The 22,035-nt window shown below is 34.5% G+C and overlaps 2 protein-coding genes and 1 long non-coding RNA gene across 9 annotated transcripts; 2 read left to right on the top strand and 1 right to left on the bottom strand.

The window, feature by feature from the left end:
- Positions 1-3,605: 3,605 nt before the first annotated feature.
- Positions 3,606-11,398, top strand: LOC135309740 (uncharacterized). Of its 2 annotated transcripts, XR_010369926.1 has the most exons (5): positions 3,606-3,866; positions 4,539-4,732; positions 5,513-5,640; positions 8,245-8,490; positions 10,761-11,398. It is a non-coding gene; the product is annotated as an uncharacterized LOC135309740 (long non-coding RNA). The 2 variants fall into 2 exon arrangements; XR_010369925.1 differs by lacking the exon at positions 5,513-5,640.
- A 1,102-nt stretch (positions 11,399-12,500) lies between these two features.
- LOC128671044 (cyclic GMP-AMP synthase-like receptor) lies at positions 12,501-17,218 on the bottom strand. Of its 6 annotated transcripts, none has more exons than XM_053747152.1 (5): positions 17,173-17,218; positions 15,270-15,438; positions 14,751-14,970; positions 13,830-14,498; positions 12,501-13,496 (listed from the first exon to the last, which is right to left on the bottom strand). In XM_053747152.1, exons 1-5 carry the CDS (start codon positions 17,201-17,203, stop codon positions 13,140-13,142), a joined length of 1,446 nt encoding a protein of 481 aa, XP_053603127.1. In that variant the 5' UTR covers positions 17,204-17,218; the 3' UTR covers positions 12,501-13,139. The 6 variants fall into 6 exon arrangements, with proteins under 6 accessions (XP_053603127.1, XP_053603128.1, XP_053603131.1 ...); XM_053747153.2 differs by lacking the exon at positions 17,173-17,218 and adding an exon at positions 15,687-15,905; XM_053747156.1 differs by lacking the exon at positions 17,173-17,218 and adding an exon at positions 15,724-15,873 and having other exon boundaries at positions 15,270-15,519.
- Positions 17,219-17,594: 376 nt separating this feature from the next.
- Positions 17,595-21,912, top strand: LOC128671043 (cyclic GMP-AMP synthase-like receptor). Its single transcript, XM_053747151.2, has 5 exons — positions 17,595-17,843; positions 18,949-19,131; positions 19,603-20,078; positions 20,497-20,659; positions 20,794-21,912. Exons 2-5 carry the CDS (start codon positions 18,958-18,960, stop codon positions 21,439-21,441), a joined length of 1,461 nt encoding a protein of 486 aa, XP_053603126.1. The 5' UTR covers positions 17,595-17,843; positions 18,949-18,957; the 3' UTR covers positions 21,442-21,912.
- The last annotated feature ends 123 nt before the right edge of the window (positions 21,913-22,035 follow it).

Consider the following 22,035-nt stretch of genomic DNA (forward strand, 5'->3'; position numbering starts at 1 on the left):
TGTCAACTTTGACGTTCACCTGCGGGCCGCCAAAATAATTGAATGGAGCAACACACCATAAGTTACATTAACCCTAAAATTTTGCTTGAAAACAGTTCAAACAACTCTTATCTCGTGAAAATATAACTGTATAAAATAAAAGAATATTTTTGTAAATACAGTATTATATGTGTATTAAATATTTATCAACTATATATTTAAATTATTCAGGGTAATCTATACGATCCTTTGTTAGATCGAAAAAACGTAAAAATGTAAAAGTAATTCAGGTCAAATTGATATTTTGAAAAAGAAAGCGAATTGAACCGCGAGGTTCAGCCGATTTAGTGCCAAAACTGTTTTATTTTGTAAATACTGATTTTAATTTTTAAATAGATCGTATTGTTTTACTAAATTTTTGAGCCACGTGCAAAACTGATTGAAATTATATAATAGCATAATAATTGGCAATGGAGGAAAAATCGGCACTAATTAATGCAAATGTAAAAGTGCAATGGCAAACCAATCAATAAAAAGTATCTTTTCATCCCACGTAGAGGAAAAAACTTAGAAAAAGAACTTAGAGAAACAGTTATAGAAAGAGAAAACTATAGATTTCATCGTATATTTTGTTTCGCTTATACAACATGTCAATATCAATAGTCTGAAACATTTAGGAAACAAATTGAGATAAACTATTACACGTTGATTTACATTGCCTTGCATTGCCGCTTCGAGATGAAAAATATATGTATGGAAAAGATATTTTTCATATTCAAGGTTAAGGTTTTTCAGAAATACACCTGGTTCTAAGTGCCGGTTAAATTGATACCACTATTCTGCTTTTTACAATAAACTTTTCGAGATAATGTTTTAACTTCGCATAAAATTCCATACCAATTAATTATTGAATTTATCATTAGTAACAGTTACAATTATTACTCTAAATGTTATTTTTTATTGGAAAAAGTGATTCATAACTTGTCCTTAAAAATATGTGTTCTTGAAATACCTCGTACAACTAATCGACATCAATATTCACTCGCCAAATTTTTAAGTTGTGTTGAAATTGAAACTTAAATTGAGCAATTATGAGTGTCCGTCCAACCAGACTATTTTCCAACTTAGTTAATTGCTTGCTGTCATAGTCATATCTTCTCGTTTAACTATGTTAAAAAAATACCTATATGTCTAGATTCATACCCTGTTATTTATAAAAAAAGATAAAGCATACTTTAAGGTAAGCTTTGTTTTCTTTTTTATGAATAACAAGGTTATATAATCTTAAATTTTTCTGTAGCTTCATCCTTCAAGTGTTTTCAAAATTCCCCTCTCGAAGGGTGCTCTGAATATTATTATGTCTTAAGCTATGCCTATAAGTAAAGTAATATAATCTTATCTAATATAATATAATCTATATAGACATCGATAATATTTATGCTATGAAATTAAAAGTCAAAATTAGATATAATATAGCCACGACGATGGTTTGCTTCTTTGATTTTATCGATTTATTGATGCTGTAACAGTGTAAGATATTCCTTTAAACGTACTATGCTAAGGCTCAAATGGTCAATAATAATCATTACGTCCTGCTTATTTACAGCGTCTCTTTCTAGACAACGCGAGAGTTCATAATAACTTAATACTTTTGAAAAAATATGGCCATACAAATTTCTGGAAAAGTCGCTAAACACATTTTACGATGACGCCTAAGCAGCCAAAGAATTTATATGATTTGACTGCAGGCCTCTTACGAATTGCTTACGAATAAGCAAAGCCGTTCCTAAACTTGGGTCTAAAATTTGTAGATATTTTTTTCTTGCATATGACAGAAACAGTTACCAGAAAAGGGATGCCTACAAATTTCGTGCCCAATTTGAGGAACTTTAAATATTGGCACACAGACATTGTGAAAATGTAATCTTTATAACAACGCAAATAGGATTTTCAATGTAATTATTCTGACATTTGTTATTCATATAAGTTCCTTGTAAGCAGCATCTATACATCTGTAATTTTATTTGCGCATAAATAGTCAACATTTTCATTATTCTGCTTTGCGCATTCGTGTAAATTGGATTGTAAGACAAAACACTGCGGTTTAGTCGATGTAAATTTAAGTCATTTAAGTCAGTAAATTGAATTTAGATTTGACCTTCATCTCCATCTTACTTACATATACGCATTTAAATCTTTTGTGCAATAAAACTATGTTGTGGACTCAATATACATATTTATCTATAGCCCTATCGGTGATTAGCCGTGAGTTGCTGATAAAACAATTATTTAAATAATCATAATTGGCAGAATTTAATTTTACCTATCTATAAGATAAGACAAAACTACATTACTGATTGCCCTTAATTGAAAACGTGCGTTCGTAAATAAATAGATATTTGTCCAAGACCGAATTGCCACAATTTCTTGTAATATTAAATTTCAGTAAGTTATTTGAAAGATTATTTGAACATTTGTAGACCTTCAAAATTTGTACCTATATAATTTTTAGTATTTGCTTTATTCTATAGATTTTTTATATTACTTAATATGAAACATATAAAATAGGATGAATAAGACATATTTTCAAGTTGCAATAGTTTTTGTTTTATGCATTTCCATGACTTGAGCAGGTTAATTTGTGGCATTATAAGTTACTCTGCACTAACTTCTGCCAAAATTTTTAGTTGCAGTCAGGGGCAAAGTTACACCATTTTATGCATATCAGTTACAGGATAGTAGGAAGTTAGATTGTGACGCATGCGAGGACAAACTGCATACCTAATCCTTAATGTATTTTAAATAACAATGTCCCAAATAATATTATCGTGACCTCGTATGTGCGTGTCCTATTATCGATGTAAGTTTTTCTGTAAATAATAATCTAACGTTCCTTGTTTTGTAAGGCACTAACGATTAGAACATTTAGTTAATACGGTTGTGTCTTTTACATACAATTTGTAATAGCTATAATGAGTGCCGTATAAGGCCGTTACGGAAGGAATAATTTGTAAATGAAGGTGGTATTAAATATATTTTGTTTCATACAATCTTTTTTATTTATTTAGGGATACGTCGAGCCCAATATTACCCCAGGAGGCAAACAAAATATAACATTGTCTGTTGTAGATTAACACTTTATTGGACAGTAAATGAGACTAAAAAGAGGATCAATGATTATAACTGCTATAGTAGTCTATTGTCATTGTCAGAAGCTAATCATACTAAAATTAACAATACTCAACACAATGAGTATAGAAACGACCACAACTGGACCGCACACAACATCTGTGATAACCATTGTGTACAAATATTTGCCCACGCCGCGAATCGAACCTAGGATCTCCAGTTAATGCTAGCGTACGGTCGTGATCATCTCCCAGGAACTACATAACATAGATACACAAAAGATTATATATTTTACTAAAATAGAACCAAAAGCTTCGTAATATTCATAGTTCCTTTGGGAGATATGGGGTCCAAAATATGCATTTTCCACCACGTAATGTTCTAATATCTGTGATTTTCCTCACACATTTACATAACATTAAAGCCTAAGGTCGGTTGTTGATATTTTCCTAACCACTTGTCTGTGGTCACCTACTGATTTTTTTTTCATTTGACAGACTGCCGTGTTCAAGTCAGTTGACAACGTCTATCAACTTGCTTTCAGCCCTTCCTGTTTTGGTATTAACATGGAAAAAATTCTGTAAAGATGTGTATTCCTCTAAAATAAACCTAAATCCTAATACCAAATGAACTGATGCTATAAAGTTATGGAGTACTATATATATAATATTTAAAACAATTCGCTGATATCTCTGAAGGTTACCTTATACATTCAAAAGTTTAATAACTACCCACGGAAGTAGAATTCAAATTGACAGGTAAACTTTGTCAATAGCTACTCATACTTAGTACTTTTTATTTATATCATGCTTGACGACATGAAACCAGCTCCTCTTTGAGTTTGCACTGTCTGCCAGGATCAGGAGGAAACGGCATAGCCAGACTTGTCGACCAGCTATTTTCCTGACAACAACCCTCTTTGGGGATGCTGTTGTCAGAGGTGGTAGAAGGCAATGTAGTCCAGGGTCGTAAAACTCAAATTAACTTCTTACGTAGACATCATTTTTGGAAACTGCCGGCCCGAACTAAAAAAAATGGTACGACGTTTTCAAAATGTTCGCGCTCGATATTGCATTGCTATAACCCATTAACCAATAGATATACACTTAATCTTGCTACCCTAAAGAAGGAAAGAAAAAGTCATAGACATATTACAATTCATTGTATTTACATTAAACAACTAAACGATACTATAGACATGGTTTTCTGACGCATGCGGGCATGCGACCAGCCGATTCTACGTCGACAATGTGAGGACTCCCCAATTATAGACGAGAAATCGGGTTGCTTGAAACCCAGTTATCAATCGTTTCGTGGTAAATTCAAATGGTGATAACTGGGTTTTATCTCGGGTCTTAACCATCACTGATACCTATAGATAAAAGTATTCTAGAGTAGTCTGTGACGTGCATTTTTCATGTTGATTCCAGGCAAGGCAATGAGTGACCGCGATAACTTGGTGCCTATTGCCGCAGGGCTCCTGGTAGGCGCCGGAGTCCTTGCCCTAATCTATAAATTCTATTTCACGGGCTGCCGAGGAAATCTCAAAGACACCTACAACCAACAGCAGAGTGCCCCCTATAAATGTACTTGTAAAAAGAATTCCAAGTCACCAACGCCTCCGGTACGTACCCGATGCTGTTTCACAGCGGACTCTGGCCTCCGACGCTTAACTGCTGAGGAGGAAACCAGGGGACCGCTAAAAGAAATTAGTATTTGTGTTTCAAAAAACCAGTGACAGCTTTCTGTTATCACTAGTTTTTTGATAGCGGCCGGATGTTTCCCATTGAAATTTAGGCTGTAAAGTAAATATCCTTTATATTATTAATCAATAAAATCAGTCAGGCAATTTGTGCGTGAATTAATAACAATTATCCATCCAAACTTGCAATCCATGAAGATGTGTATGATGTAATGTAGCGGGTAGTTTGTTATGCACATTTTACATGTTGAGGTTTCATAGACTTAGACACGAAAAATGTTGTTATAATGTCTTATGTTTGTTTTTATTTTTAACGTGCCATTAGGTGTATTGTTACATTGTGATATTTCGTCTTATCGTATCGACTAATTGATACCTACACATTATTGAATGAGTAGACGAAAAATGTGCAGCCGAATCGCTCAAATAATTTAAACCTGCATCGCATTGAACCTCTTGAATTTTTACCATTTCGGTTAAACGTGTCTCTTCGAAACTAGTTGTTTTGACAACAACGTTCGTTTGCTCTTCAGTTTCGACCCAAGAATCTTTTTTCAGTTTAACTATTTTACTGACTATTGAGAAACTATTGAGTTTCAATTGCAATCCAACGAAAATTATTAGCGCGATTGGGAGGCAGGTTTCTTTTCACTATAAATATTTCGATGAAAACTACAGTGCATGAGTCAGATTGATTTCCAGATTCGATTTGGCTACACCTGGGAACCTAACCTGTATCTGTTCGTTTTGAGCATCTAGACAACCACCGCTACTACTGAGACAGAAGTGGGATCCAACGATCCCCTATCGTTGCATCTGTTATGGACCAGGTGATTAATTAGAACATTATTTATAATGCCCGCGCACTTTGGAATTGGATTTTCCCTGACAAGTTTTGTGCCACGACCATTATCGGTTGCCAAACATTACAGATTGAGCCACCTAATTTATCATATTGCCTCGACATGATTATTGTCGTGTGGCTGTTGGGCATACTCATTTAGATTTGTTATAACAAGAAGTACGTTTATTTGATTTAAGGGGTTTAATTTTGAATATGGAAACACGTTTTTACTTTAAGGTAATAAAGAAGTAGGTACGATAACTGGCAAAGCTTCTTTCACTGCTCCGGTGCTGCGGAGCTCTTGCGGCCCCTCCGCTCCTACCCGGGTAGGAATAATACAAGACTACGTGAAGTCTGTTTTGCAGCAAACGTTCGTTTCTGTCACAAAGTTTTGTAATAATAATAATGATAAAACCTTTTCATTATTTTGTCTCTTAGTTTGCCCAATAAGTAACGAGCACGATAACAATGCGTAGATTTGATTATTTTTGTTTGTTAGCACATTGCCTTCTCATTTTGGCCATTAATCAAGTAGCGCGGGCATTTTTAATAGCGTCAAATTAATCACTTGGTCCATCCATAACACTAGATGTGTTAGGTCCTCTATTTTGTTGCGTTACAGTTCAAAATAATATGTATCTAAATATTAAAACAATTATACTACCTGCCTATTAAGTATCTAATTAGGTTTTAATATTATTTTTGGGTCTTCATTCGATAATTTCTATAAGTAAGCAATAGTAAAGTCTCAATAATGTGAACAGCTAAAACAAGTCACGCAATGATTTGAATCGTGTGGACTTAAAAAACACTTGAAATTCGTGTGACTATTTCAAATATTATATTGTAGAATAACTTGCCATCAATAAACTACACTTATCACACGTTAAGAGTGTCTACACACTCGACACAGAAACTCGACGATGGCATGAAGCGGAGGGGTCCTAAATGACTTACATTTATAGGTATTTCAAAAAATAATAAATGACGCCATTAAAACGGAAGAATTGAACTACCAACTATCATGAGATATTTTAATTCAATAAATTAGATGTGAAATTAGGGAAGGGATAGTGAGAAAATGTGACAAGAACGGGAGAGGACGAAAATTTTTTGAAATTCGTGCTACGGTGGTAATTTATAGGCGTCCCTAGTGTAACTATGCAAAATATGCGTATACGTTTGCAACTCCAGTCAAGCCATATTGCATGTGTTGTAGTAGCAATGCCTATAATTGTGTAAAATAAATAAGTCCAGTTCCACAGTAATTAGATATATATATATATATTCCACAGTAATTAAATATATATATATATATATATATATATATATATATATATATATATATATATATATATATATATATATATATATATATATATGTATATAAAATAATATAAAATTATATAAAATAAACATAGTGTACATAATTGTTAATATATAAGGATTTAGATTTAGGATTTAGGTATCAATCGAAAACAAAGTCTTTGTTATTTTTAAACAGACATGCCTTTGCCGAGATTCATAACAAATGTGATTCCCCATTTGGTTCCAGGAATGTTTAGAATAACATTCCTTTGTTTAATATCTGTTGTACAGTACTCTTTATTATATTGTGGTTAATGTGGTTATACATAGAACGTACTTCTTTTATCTTAAGATACGACGATTTATCAATAGACCTTTGTAGGTATGTATTTGGTAAATTGTATGTTCTGATTCTGAACATGTTCTGAATAAACAACCGTAATCAATACCAGTGGATATTGTATATCTATAAAGTTTTTAGAATAAACATATATCACTTTAGAGATTAGAGAAATATTTTTTTAAATTCTGAAACAACTAAATATTATGCTTCAGAAAATTAAAGAAATCAATAAAACGGTCAAATTTGACAAATGTGTAACATCAGACTTTATCGTTAATAACCTCATTTGTTACCCAATATAAAAATACCTACTAAGTATTCGCTCCCAATTTGGGTTAGGGGTAGGAGGTTAAAATGTACCTAAAGAATGGTATTTTTTCGGTTTTACAACTATATCTTTTAACAGGCGCACAATATCGAAAACCTATTAAAAGTTACAGCCTATAGGTATCATTCTGCATCGAATGAGACCAAATACTAGGTACATATTCGTTGGACCACCCGATCCATCTCATCAACCGTTAATAATTCTTCTTCTTCTTTTTGAGTGTGTTGATTGCTTGCACTGGTGTCAGATTCTTTTCAAATCGCCTAAACACATCTGATATGATTTATACGACTACTATACTATAGGTACGTACCGCGTCTTGTGGCAAGTATTCGCATACGTACACCAGTGAAGATATTAAAACAATAAAACCTCATAGTAGATACACATAAAGCAGAATTGATTTAGTTATTCAACCGGTCTAAGGCCGAGTCCGCTGCACCATTTGTTTTAACAGAACATTTGTTCAAAAACATAAATTACAACTATAAAATTATGTTTTTGAACAATGTTCTGTTCAAAACATGGCGCAGCGGACCCGGCTTAATAATGTATCATGCAACTTCCATATTGAGGTCCATAAAAATTATTTTCTCACCCTTCTTTTACAGTGTAAAATTGCACAGGAAAGAAGGAGGTTTCCGTAATAGAAAAAAGACAATACCTATAGAAGAAAATATTATCCTGCCAGCTGTCAGCAGCTGTTCTATAAGCGATGTCCACGTCAAGTCTGTGCAATGGACAATTCTAATTTACAACAATAATTAAATAAATAAAAATAATAATATGAACCGAAAAATGGATGTGAAATAAAATGAAATTGATGTTTTACGCCCAGCCTAAATTATGTGTGATTGGTAAGAGAATTTGTTTTTTCGTACCATATAGTCTACGCTTGTATGTTATCTAAATATCGTAAGTACGTACCAAAATGACATGTAATAAAGAAGAACGTGAAAATACAGTCGAACTGGGTGATTTATTGCGTGAATAAATGTTATAATCTATACGCTAATAACGCTCATTAGTGTCAAATGCATGAGTTTTTAACTTCCGCTGTTCCATGTTCGCGTCATTTCTGATTTCTGCTTTGTATATTATAAACTACATAAATTAGTAGCTGCTTACCTGTACTTATTTACTTTGATAACTTGTTACATTTGGATAAAAGGAAACTTAAATAGGTATTAACTATACCAGTAGGTATGTAAGCCGCTAGCCTCGTAACATTAGGCTTAGGTACTTAAATTTAAAATATTATGAAAACACAAATCAAGACTGTAATGGAATAATTAATCAAAATGCACACATTAGTTTTAACTTAAGTAGGTAGTTATTATTTATACTATTATTATTTATATGTTATACGTGAGTGACCCGTATTTTAAATTTTATTGTCTGTTTCTTAAAATCGTTTTAATAATAATTATGGTTGAATACATAACATTTGTCCAACAAAGGGTTAAAAAGAAGTGAGACAATGGCATATGAAAAATCATTATTAAACGAGTAAACGTATACTTAGTGCCGGTAAATAAACTCATCTTCAGTTACTTAGTTCCTGTTCCGAGCCCTGTACGAGCTGCAAAACTTACAAGAAGGCCTTCTACAATATGTGCCTTTTTCAGTTCGGAGCAAAAAAAAAGACAAGCAAAAGAAGAAAAAGAAGCGGTGAAAAAAATCAAAGCAGCTCAGGCTAAGATCAAAGAAACCCAGGCTAAAATCAAAGAAGCCGAGGCTAAAGCCAAAGCGACGTCTTCCAAATCGTCACCAGGCAGCACATGTACATCAACTTGCAGATCGTCGTCTGCGCCGTCAGGCCGCGGTCGTTCCAATGCTTCCTTCTTTTCTTGGCTGTGCAGCTTCTTCTCTGGCGGTGACAGTGGACCCCGCCCGCAGACTACCGCACGGAAATCCAATCCTAGACAAAACCCGGCCGCGCCGCGCAGCAAGATCTTCATTTGGATGTGTCTGATTTTCGGGACGACACTAATGTATATTGCCTTATCATACTTGCGATGCACTTTCAAGGATTTTGATTGGAGGTCCCGCGTAGAATCCATCCGAGCCATCTTTTGCGATCCTTGTGCCAGCATTCAGTTTCTGTTTGGTCTGTTGGAAAGTATTCGTGCACGCCTCGACGGCGGAGGAAAGAAGAAAGTTTGTTAACAATGTACAAGATAAAAATTATTACAGCACTCCTTATTGTGATAAGTTATTACTATATTCTTAATAAATGCCTCCCTATTTAAAATAAATATCAGATACTGTTTCCTACTTTTGTTTCATTGTTTTTTTTTTTTTATAAAAAACTTATTGAAAAAAAATACAATTTGGTTATAAATACATATTTGGTTATGGTTAGGTATAATAAATATAATATATAATATTAAAAAATGTCATAAATTGTTACCCTAGGAGGCAGCGGTACTAGAAGTCCCACAAAAATTTGTCTCCCGATCTCAAATAATAATTTTGGTCGAAGAAATAGTAAATAATAATAATTTAAAAAAGTCTGTACATACACTCATATTTCTGGTACTCTTGGATGAATTTGAATGTATTTTTTATAGCTATTCAGTCTGAAAAATTATAGGATAGGTACAATTTTTGGAAACTGAAAGTCTGAAACACCTGATAGACTAGGTAGTTATATAAAACCCGACAAACATATTCTAGTTATCCACATTATTTTAATAGTTTATGAAAGACACACTATTAAGTTCCTTTACACGTAGCTACTCCCACAGCCGCAGATAACCGAGGCATGTAAGTACGTGGGAAGATCAGGTAGGTAATTACAACATACGGGCCCAAATTACTGAACGTTTTTGTGCCTCTATTTCCAAAGTGTAATGGATAATTAATTTCCATTTGTCATTATCGGGTGTATGTTACATGAAGTTTCGGGGAAACGTTTTGTTTCCATAACTAGCTTTATGACGTACGCGCGTAAAAGTCTTCCTCGTATTTTTTGTTGAGTAAATTTTCTCTTAGCTTGTTCTTTTCTCCCCTACATTCTCCCAAAAAAGTCAAGTGCCAGTTATGTTGTACTACCGAGACCTGTACAGCCATTACCGATAGGACTTTCGAACGCTCTTTACAATGTATTTGTTGCCTTTTTCAGTTTGGAGGAAAGACAAAAAAGGGAAAAAGAAGCGAAAGAAGCGCAGGATAAGATCAGAGAGGCTGCAGCTGCGGCTAGAAAAGCGTCTTCGAAGTCTACAACTTCAGTTGCCTCCAGCGCAAGCACATGTACAGCCACCTGCAAATCGGCCGCAGGGCGCACCAGTGCCAGCACCGCACCCGCTGAGCCTCGCCCCAAGCCCCCAATACATGACTGTGTAAATCCAAAGAAAAAGCCGCCTCCGCCACGCAGTCCCATCTTCTTTTGGATGGGCGTGCTTTTCGGAACAATATTGTTGTACTTTGGCTTTGCATACCTACTCTGCACTTTGAAGGGGTTTGATTGGAGGTCGCGTCTAGAGACCATCCGCGCCATCTTTTGTGATCCTTGTGCCACCATGGAGTTTGTGTATGGTCTTTTAGCAGCTATTCGCACACGCGTCGGGGGTGCGCTCGGCGGTTTATTTGGAGGGAAGAAGAAATCCGCTGTTTGTCGTCCAAAACCGCCATCTCCTTGTTAAAATGTCCAAGATAAATTACTACAACAGCGCTCCTTATTTATTCTGATAAGTTAGCTATTAATTAATATGTCCTTTCCATATACCTGTCCAAAATAAAAATTATACTATTGTGTCCATCCAGATTTGTTTAAATAAGTATCATCGTAGGAAATACTAATCTCGCATAATATAGTATAATATACATATATTCAATACATTTCATTCATCCCTGACCATCATCATTCTTAAACTACTACTACATATACATTAATCATACATAGGTACTACTCAATATAAAACAAAGTCGCTTCTGTGTGTCTGTTTATGTGAAAGTGTCTTTGTTTGTCTTTCTTATTTCATATCAAAACGGAAAAATTCTATAGAATTGAGAGGTGTTTGTTGGTTTGGAAATAGTACCTAGTTAGAAAGCTATATTTAGAGGAGAGCTGCCGGCCGCGGCAAAAAGTAGCCTATATAGTAACATAGGTTACTTTTTGCCGCGTTCGGAGCCACGGGCAACAACTTGTTTGAATTATTATCAAAGATTTCGAAAGAAATTGGACGTTGACTGACTGATTGGTTAAAATTCAAAGTAGAACCGAAACCAAATTTCTGCAAACGATGTTTGTGTCGCAGAAATTTGGTTCCTCGCAAAATATCTATAGTAGCTACCTACCTACCCATTAGTAAAATTATATTATTTTCTACTAGTCTCCTATTTTATATCTGTAGCGGTGTGTCACTGTCTTTCCATGCACGAGTTTACACATTAAATACTTATGTGGACACATAATCTAAATATACAAATACAAGACTAGAGTAAGATTTGATTTCATATGGTGCATAGAGTGATCGGTGTGTGAAAATGAGTGACAAGAGATATATAGTTTCGTTCGTTCGTTCTATAAAATAGTGATGCTAGATAAATAAATAATAAATAAATATATATATTAGGACAAATCACACTGATTGAGCTAGCTCCAAAGTAAGTTCGAGACTTGTGCTATGGGATACTAACTCAACGATGCTATATTTTATATCAAATACATATATAGATAAACATCCAAGGCCCGGCTAATCAGATAAAGCATTAACATAGTACTGATAGTCTACATAGATCCTGACCAATATTCTTAAGTTTGTGTATGGTAGGAATGGAAGGAAAGGATTGAAGGATTTTTCGGAGGCAGCTATCTGGGGTACCTATTGTTGTATACCTATTAGTAAAATAAACACAGAAATTGGTTTAGATTTTTAGAATGTATGTTTATTAAAAAATATATAAATAAATGAATGAAGTAGGTACATAAACACTTATATTAATACCAATAAAGTAGGTATTAGGTAATAAGTAAAGTGTTTTTATACTATTTTAGTATAAAATATATAATTAACATCTCTATTAACAAGCCTGCTCTTTAAGATCGGCTTCTCATATCAGTCCTGATTTTCATTAAGGTACTAGTGGTGCGAAAATAGTTTCTTGACATTAATTTCATCAAACATTTCACGTGTAACCGTCAAATTCGGTCGCTCTCTGCGGGGGAAAAGTCTTTATCTATATCGCGATAATGCTGGATTGTATTTCTTTTTTGTTGATATATGATGCATTGTAAAGCTTGGCGTTTGCACGTGATATTTATTGAAAACTTAAAATACATGTATATGAATATAATACCTCAGAACAATAGTAGTTATTGTTCTGAGTATAATACTAATAAAACAGAAATAGACCTCAGGAAAAGGATAAAAAAGCGAATACATATAACAAAGATAATGTTATAAAACTAGGTAATTGAAAACCCACATTAGAAAAAGAAAATTACTCGCTAAAAATATTTTTTAAAAATAATTCAATTTAAAAACGTTTGATAAGCGTTTTACAAGAATTTAGAATAATCGGCGAACTCAGATGGGGTCAACAGAAACTCTGCTACTTTTTTGTACTCCAAAGGATTGTCCAAAATTCGCAACAACTTTGCCAGTTTTGCCACGTGGCCTGCCACCACATTGTCAGGCGCCCCTTCTATCAAGTTATAACTCTCATTCCAGAAGTAAGGAATATGTCTTCGAGTCAGTGCTGCGTGAAGTCTCGTCACCATTATTTTGAACAGTTTGGAATTCGCCTGCCTCCAAAATGCTGGGTCCCTTTGCGCATGTACTTCCCAGAAAAATAGGGTCTTTATGTAATAACTCGCGATGTAATACATATCGAAAGTATCGCGGAGTTTCTTGAGCTGCAAACAAGAAATTATATTAATATGTGAATAACTACAGTATAATTACAAGATTAGGTACAGTACAGTATGATGGTCGATTATAATTATACTTTTATTTTATTAGCCTATATACTCTTCCACCCGACTCTATTCCAAACTACGATCATTCAGTAACCAGGGCAGGGCAAAGTTCAACCATTGTTTTAATACCTTGAGATCATCCCATCCTACTCGGCCTTCCTCTGCTCCTACGCGGTCCAGTACCCAATTTACATTTAATTTGCAAAATTTTGCCCATCTATCTTGTTTTGAATCTACAAACTCTTGATAACAAATGATAAAGAAACTTACAAATCGTATCGTCTGTCGTAAATTGTGCGTATTGTGCAATATTCGTCTCTCCTGATATATAAGGGACATCCGCCACGATTTTGACACATCATTTGCCTCAAACTTTCCCTTGATCGGCTTTGGGACCACCATGAATATCTCGTCCCTGTATAACTCTGGTATTTTCCGATAGCCATTATCCGCAGGCCAGCGATCTTCCGGAAATTTCAATACTGGCACCAGATCGACGTCCATTTTGAAATTCGTTCTCAAACATTTTATTTTTAATGTGACAGCTGGTCCAGCTTCCGACGTCCCGATTACGTACGCATTGCTATCTACGTAACACATCGGCAAGTTTCCTATACACTCGAATTCGTTTAATGCTCTGTATACTAAACTTTTGAACCAGTCACTGAATTTTGAACGGAGTAAATAATACTCGTCATTTCTCCACGAGAACAGAGTTTTGTTTACTTCCCAATCGTCCCTGTAGGGTAGTTTTTGGAATTGTGTGCCCATCTTCAATTTCACGAATCCAGCAGCCATGCTTTCCAAGATGATGTCGCTCTTAGATGCATCAGTTGCTTCTGACTTGATGTTTAGTGGAAGCCCAATAAATATATCTATGTCAAATTCATCTGGTTTCTTTATACGAAGCCTATCATAATGACTCCCAGATACTTGCACCTAAAAATAATAAGGCAATTATAACAGAGTTGCTGACCCAACAGTAGTGGGAAAATTGTCAAGAAGAATATGAAATAATTCCAATGAGTTTCTTTTATGAATATATTTTTATTTCTTTTTTTATACTATGTTACATATGTATGGATGTGGACATGAGTAAATTGATGCCAATCATTATAATATTTAAAGACTTGCACTAGTGCAAGAAATGTTATTAAAATGATTTTGATATTGATATTAATGATTACTTACAGTACTGGAGTATTTTTGGTAGTAACGATCAACCCGTTGCATAGTGCGATGCATCTTTAGAAATATGGTGTCAAATACTCTGTAGTGGTGGCTGAAGTCATGCCTCTTAAGTGCAATATATCTCAAGTAAATGTCATGAAGGAGTGTATCCAAGTTGATAATGTGAGGTATTTCAGGAATGGACTGCTCGGGTATTCCATGGGCTTCATGTTGTATTCCACTGAATAGATAGTGTTATATTAGTAATACTTTATTTAAATTGTGCAAAAATTTATATTTATAAATATTTGCCACAAGTATTTTCCAGCAACAGTGGGAGACCAAAAACAATTTTAAATAATACCCATTTTAAGTACCTAAGTACTGTTAATTACTAACCTAAGTACTGTTACCTAAGTACTGTGTTGTTAATTATTTAAACACTAATGTGTTTAAATAATAGAATCTATTATATAATACTATATACTATATATTATATATTATTTTATAGAATACTCATTAATAAAAATCATTGATTACCTCATATTGACTCTATTCATTAAGCCACTAAGATAGGAGCTTGTAGATGAACTTGATTCTGTAGACTGTTGCGTTGTCTCCCGAGTTTGATTGTTCCCATTTGAGGAACGGTTTGCCCATAAGTAAAGACCTCCTGCTGCAACAGCTAAACCCGCACCAACAGTGGCAGCTGTAAACCAACTACTATTTTGATTGTTTTGCTGTCTGTTCCTGTTATTGTTTCCATCCATTTCTTACTTTTATGTAAACACTGTAATAATAATATGTAAAATTTTTGAATAAAGATTAAAAAGTAAAATCTATCTCTACATAGGTAGGTAGGTACTGAGTGTAAATTTTAGATAAAAAATAAATTATCGAACAATAAAAATACTTTGTAACTCAAAAATACTTTTTTATATGTAGGAACCTACTCACCTTAAGGTATATAACTTTTATGAAATATCAAACTCACTTTATCAAAAATGTGCCTTTACTGTCAACTGTCAACACCAATAATCTAGTGAGAGAATAAACGAAATGGTATATTTATATGCACGATAACAACAAAACAACCAACCCAAGCGTTGAGTTGAGGTACTTTTTGTAGTATTGTGTTGTGTGTGTATGTGTGTTTAGGTACCTATAAATTCAACAAGTTCAGTGAAACTAGTGACGCGACATCGATATCGACATCGATATTAGTGTTGCTAATCGATAGAATCGCCTGAGTTGAGGTTCTGCAGCGCTCCGGAACGGTGACAGGAACTGTTTGAACTAGTTGTTCGCCGCGAACTGAAACCTCGCGAACACAATAAATTTTTGATGAGTTTTTACAAAATTGTGAATATTTTAAAAACGACTTAACCGATTTTGATGCCCCCATGAACTTAAAAATTCTATTGACCGATCCTACATACCTTTTAAATTTCATCAAAATCAAACCAACTGTTCGAAAGTTATAGCGTTACATACATACATACATACATACAAAAAATGTATTTTTGGCCCAAGTAGAATTGTAGATTCTACTTGGCATACAGGCATACCTCTACCTACCTCTACCTTCTTCGCTCGCTTGGTCAATAAATAAAAGTGCGTATTCTAAACAAATCCGCCACCATAGAATGCATGCAAAATAAGATTTTTTGTTGCTACAGAACCCTTCGTGAGTGAATCCGACTTGGTCTTGGCCAGTTTTTTTATTGACAGTTATTTAAAATAAGTTTCAAATGGAGAAACCCGTTTATTTTTCGAAAACGCAACTATAGCGACATTTGACGTGTGGCGTTATCTAAAAAATGTTTACATCCATCAGTTTAATGTATGGAGTACCCGTAATAAATAAGTTTACTTCTCAAAATCATACTGCACTTTGTAGCGGCTCATTGATTACACCTACCTATCAAATTTCAACTTTATAGTGTGCAAAGTCTCCGAATAGGAGACTGTTTGTGTACTGACTGTGACATACGAACAGATGGACATGACGAAACTATAAGGCCTAAGGACCTAGGTTAGGCCTAAGGATTTAGCCATTTGGCAACAAAATCACAACATACAACAAAAAAATTCTAACATATAAACTATCTTCACTATGCGTATAAAAAGAAATAAACTTTATTGCCAAATTAGGATTACATAGTTCAACATATATAATACTCGTATTTTAGTGTAGGAGATACAATTTGTAATAATACAAAGTAATGTCACAGCTTCTGTTATGCCCAACAATGATTTGTTGGAGATATGCACGACAATTAAAGGAAATTGTTATGGTGGTCCATAATATTTATAATAAATATTTACAACATACCTACGTTGTGCATTAAATGCGATAAAATTATTAACGAGACGCATTAAATGTGTCAAATCCAATGATTTGACACATTTAATGCGTCTCGTTAACACCACATTTTTTTACATTGACGATAAAAACAAGACTTATGTCGCATCACTAATCCCAAAGTGTTGGTCGATCAAGTGAACCAGGGCGCGAACTCGCGTCCGTGGGTGCCCGGGTGGCGGGCGTGATCCCTGGGGTTTTCCCCTTTAGGTATAGAATATCACTATAGCGTTTTCCCTAAATTATTACGTGTTACCACATATTAGTCAGGTAGATTTCTACTTAGATAGTAGAAAATAAAATTGTGGAATCTTTGATAGACTAGTAGACGTAGTACGTACATAACGTACCCCAAGAAATAAGAAAGAAAGAAAAGCTTTATTCTACAATACAAGTACAATCTACTATTTTTTTCTTACTAAGAACCTAGCAAACAAAAGAGATGCGCTATTGGCTATTGGTTTGGTAGCAATAATTGTAGTAGTTTCCTCAGCTGAGTGTCGACAACATTATTATCTTCTATTTTTATCTGAAAAATGTTCAAGAGAAGACGGACGATGTGTTCTATCATTTTGTAAATAAATTCTCGGCTTTTTTTTGATTATTCCTAAATAACGAAATAATCTATAGATTATTTTGATATAATCTGTTTACATGTAATTCTATTAGTGATCATTAATTTTGTGCCTTGGTTTACGTATCGGCAAAATAAAAAAGCAAGTGAAATTTTGTACAGAGATTGTATCAATGTAAGTGCCTACTTTATAATATTTATAAACAGCCATATAGGTAATTTAGAATTCTATATTCTAAGTAACCAGCAAAGTAACTTTCAACCTACTGAAGTTGACAATCAAGCGCGAGTCTGTAGCCTGAAGTAGTGTATGTATAGTGCAACTAGGGTTTTGCCTTGCATTGCTTAGGCTTGGCCAGACATTTTTGTAAAAGGCCGGACACCCTACGTTATTATTTCGTGTCAGTATAAATAAGACAAAACGATTGTATGATGTATGAAAAACCCCTGCTTTTTTTATTATTTATCATAAATTTTCTTACATTATAATAAAATACAAATAAATTCGAATGCCGAATAAGTCTATAAACAGGGCGCTGCTGGAGGAAATAGTGTAGTGTAATATGAGGCCGCACACCAAGAGTAATACTGAGAGACTAGCAACTTTCTCGCTAGATCTATTTTTTGCTGACTGATCTACTATTTTATGAAACTTGTAGGCTTGTAGGTAGCTAAAATTTGTAGCCACTTTTCAGTATCGCAACTATCGATATTATCGATAAGTAACCGAAACAAACAAAAACTATCATTCTAACAACTTTTTCGAAAATGTCTTGTGTGAATGGCTGGCTTATTATAATAGCTTAAACTACATGTACTATCTGTATAGTACCTATATAATCATTTCTAAAAAAATTAATAATAAAAGATCAACATAATGCTGCTACCGACAAACTGGCAGATTATTTAATCTTTATAGTAGGTACTGTTTTGCTGAATAAATAAATAAAAAAACAAACCATTACATAAGAACGGATTTTTAGACCGGCCGCCAACCCTTTTTGGGAATGCTGTTGCCTATCGGCTGTTAAGGCTTTTCATATTCCATGGGAGAATATGGAGTATATTCTAGGGCCTAGGGAATATATTTACTCGACATCCCCACGTGCAATCTAGGGCAGACACCACACATGTATCGTAAGCGTATCATCAAAATTATATTCAATTTTGCATGGCGATAATTCTGCAAATTCAACTTACCTATTGCAAAACATTTAGGAATTCTATGTTTCGCAAGTTAGATCCCGAAAGATATCTAATCACTCACTTATTGTTTTAAGCTGTCAGCAATGAACAAGAAGAAAAATGTCTTGAATTTGTATCTGGAGAAGATTTTCGAGAACAACATAGCTCTGAAAGACAATGACATTAAACTGTCGCAAGAGGTATTTAAAAGTGTATTTGACCAAGTGAAGCAGAGAATGGAGAAAAAATGCAACTATTTTGCAAAATACAGCAGCCAGGTAGGCCTCTAAGAATTATTTACATGTAGCCTCTTAATTAATGCACTCCGAGTACAGAAGGTTTAATATTTATCAAACACTGCGTGTGCGTACGTTTCAAGGATGAAAGCACATGATGAAAGGTAGCCTATTTGTGCCTATAATAAAAATAAGTTTATGTAAAGTACTTGAATTCCGTATCACGTGTGTTATGCCGGCTCCACACTGTCGTCGAACAGTTTGCAATACTTTTGCGGATTCGGTAAAAAGGATTTCTCATTGCGGTAAATAAAAGCACTCATACTAACTACGCAATGTTCACGCATTCCTTACGGCATGTGTCTGAGTTTGGCGACAGTGTGGAGCTGGCATTACAAAATATCTATTACAAACTATATACATTCAAGTGGTAAGGTAGCTTTGGGTTATATTTTAACACTTCTGACCCTGAGTGAATCTTTTCACGTCCTAAATAATATAAAAAATCGGCAGGTGATGTTTGCCGGCAGCGTATACGACGGTATCAAGGTATCCAAACTTGACGAGTTCGACATGGACATCGTGATCAGACTGCCTATCAGTTATGATCATGGAGAAAATGGCATTATCTTGGAGAACGAAGACCCTGGGTTCGTCAAAATGAAGATAACGAATCCTTTTGACAACCTAGTCAGACAACCCGACTGGGAAAATTGTCATAAAGTTACACACGACTGGCGTGACGATGAGAAATACTTCTTGCAGAATAAATTTAGACATTGGATTCAGGGGATTGTCTCAAAAGCTCTTTACGACATGGAGAACAAAGTGTGTGTGAATGGCGTTTCGTATGTGTTGAAATACACGCAATCGGGGCCGGCGTATACGCTGAAGATACGGGCGGAGGAGGCGAAAGATCCATTCACTCTTGATGTGGACTTGGTGCCAGTGATCAGGTTTAGACACCCCCGTTGGCCGAAAGGATACAGGTAAGTATTATTGACGTGTCGCTGTGTACGTCTAGAAAGATACAGCACAAGAGTCGACGACGTCTTTGAATATCGAAATACGCAGAATCGAAAATCATTTGCGGAAACAGATTTTTGCATTCATAAACAAACAAGCCGTGAATACAAAACGTATCAAAAATACAGAGTGATAAAGTAAATTCCGTTGTTATTTATACCACGAACATTGAACCCTAAAAATATGACAATACAAGCGATTATAAAATTAATATTTTATTAGTTCTGATAGGTGCGCGAGTTAAAATGATCTCAAATGCAACTTTAGTGCAAAAATAGATTAAATTATTTACCGGTTTTTGTACTATGAAATCGAACTTTCGGATCTTTAACACTTTAACACTAACACCCCACTATATTTGTAAAGATAACGTATTTTCAGAGAACCCTTGAACTGTGAAATAAAAGACTGGCTGTTGGTGCCCAAACCCAACAAAGCCGTCAAAGAAGCGTCCCTTCAGAATCGCTGCTGGAGGCTTTCCTTCCAAGAGTTCGAGAAAGACATGATGAAAGGATGCCAGAACCTAAAGAAAACTATTCGACTGGTACGTCTAAATATATTTTATTTTAAGATACTATAAAACTAAAAATATGATCACCATTGATTACGAAAATATACGTAGTGTTAGATTTACGATTTAAAACTAGGGGCAGAGTATCATAATATGTATTGTTTTAGGTTAAGAAACTCCGCGACGTCCTCCGAATGAAATATATCGCCAGTTACTACATAAAGACTCTATTTCTTTGGAAAATTTCTGAGACATCCAAAAAGTATTGGGAGACCACACTGAGTGTTTTGTTCCAAACAATGGTGGAGATACTTCGGGATGCCATTCAACAAAAAACTATACAGTACTTCTGGAACAAAGATCACAATTTAATTAAGGAGCTAAAGGATTCTCTTAGGGACGAATATGTAAGTAAACTGAACCAAGTTTTAACGGGTATTGAGAACAACGATGTGGACAAGGTGTTACCAGGTTTGTTGACTACAGAAGAATTGGTACAGTTTAAGAAATACGATTTTTATCAAAAGCATAACGCTGCGACTCCGGCCAACAGAAGTGTCAAGCCTGCTCCGGTAGACCGGGAGCTTATTGAAACTTTGATTAAGAAAATGGATGATTTATCAACGAAAGTTAATTATATCGGAGATGAAATAAGCAAGCTGAAAGTAGGGAACGAACTCAAGGAGGAGTTCCTATGTCTTGTAGGAGACTTAGATGAAATATCCGATGAGGTGGAAGACTTGGGTTTTGATACTTACAACCCGAAGAGGATCAAGAAAATGGATGGCTCGAAAGCGTCTCCTAAAGGAAATTAACCTGAAACAGAATGTTATTTCAATATTATTCAATTTAATTTTATGATAGGTATTCATATAGAAAAAGGATCTAACAATTATGTGTACATTTAAAATTGCATTTTCTTTTTTCATATCGTTACTGGGTCATATAGCAAAAATATAAAATACGTTTCACTGTAGGTAAATATTGTACATCCCCAACGCAGCCTCCTTTTAAAGGAGTAGAGTTTCAAAAATAATACCAAAACCTCAAATAAATTGTCCAAATAAGTCTAAATCAAAAGTGTGAATCGTTTTTCGTTATACAAGTTTAACCAAATCTTGGTTCCAAAGTTGTTTTCATTTTGTAGTATAAAAAACTGTGAAGTGGGAAATATAGGGAAGAAATCAATAAATCAATTTTAATGTAATTTACAATGTGAGCGTAAACATAATGTATTAGCTTGAATTATTTTGATAGAAATTGAATAAATAAATATTTTCATTTTTTTTTCATTTTCACTCATGCTACCAAAATTTTTTTCACACTAGAGAACAATCATAGTGTGCAGGTTTCCTCACGATGTTTTCCTTCACCAGTTATTCACGGTTCGATAGAAAACAAGGTCGTTT

The sequence above is a fragment of the Plodia interpunctella genome, chromosome 6 (assembly GCF_027563975.2).
Source record: "Plodia interpunctella isolate USDA-ARS_2022_Savannah chromosome 6, ilPloInte3.2, whole genome shotgun sequence".
Classification (NCBI taxonomy): Eukaryota; Metazoa; Arthropoda; class Insecta; order Lepidoptera; family Pyralidae; genus Plodia; species Plodia interpunctella.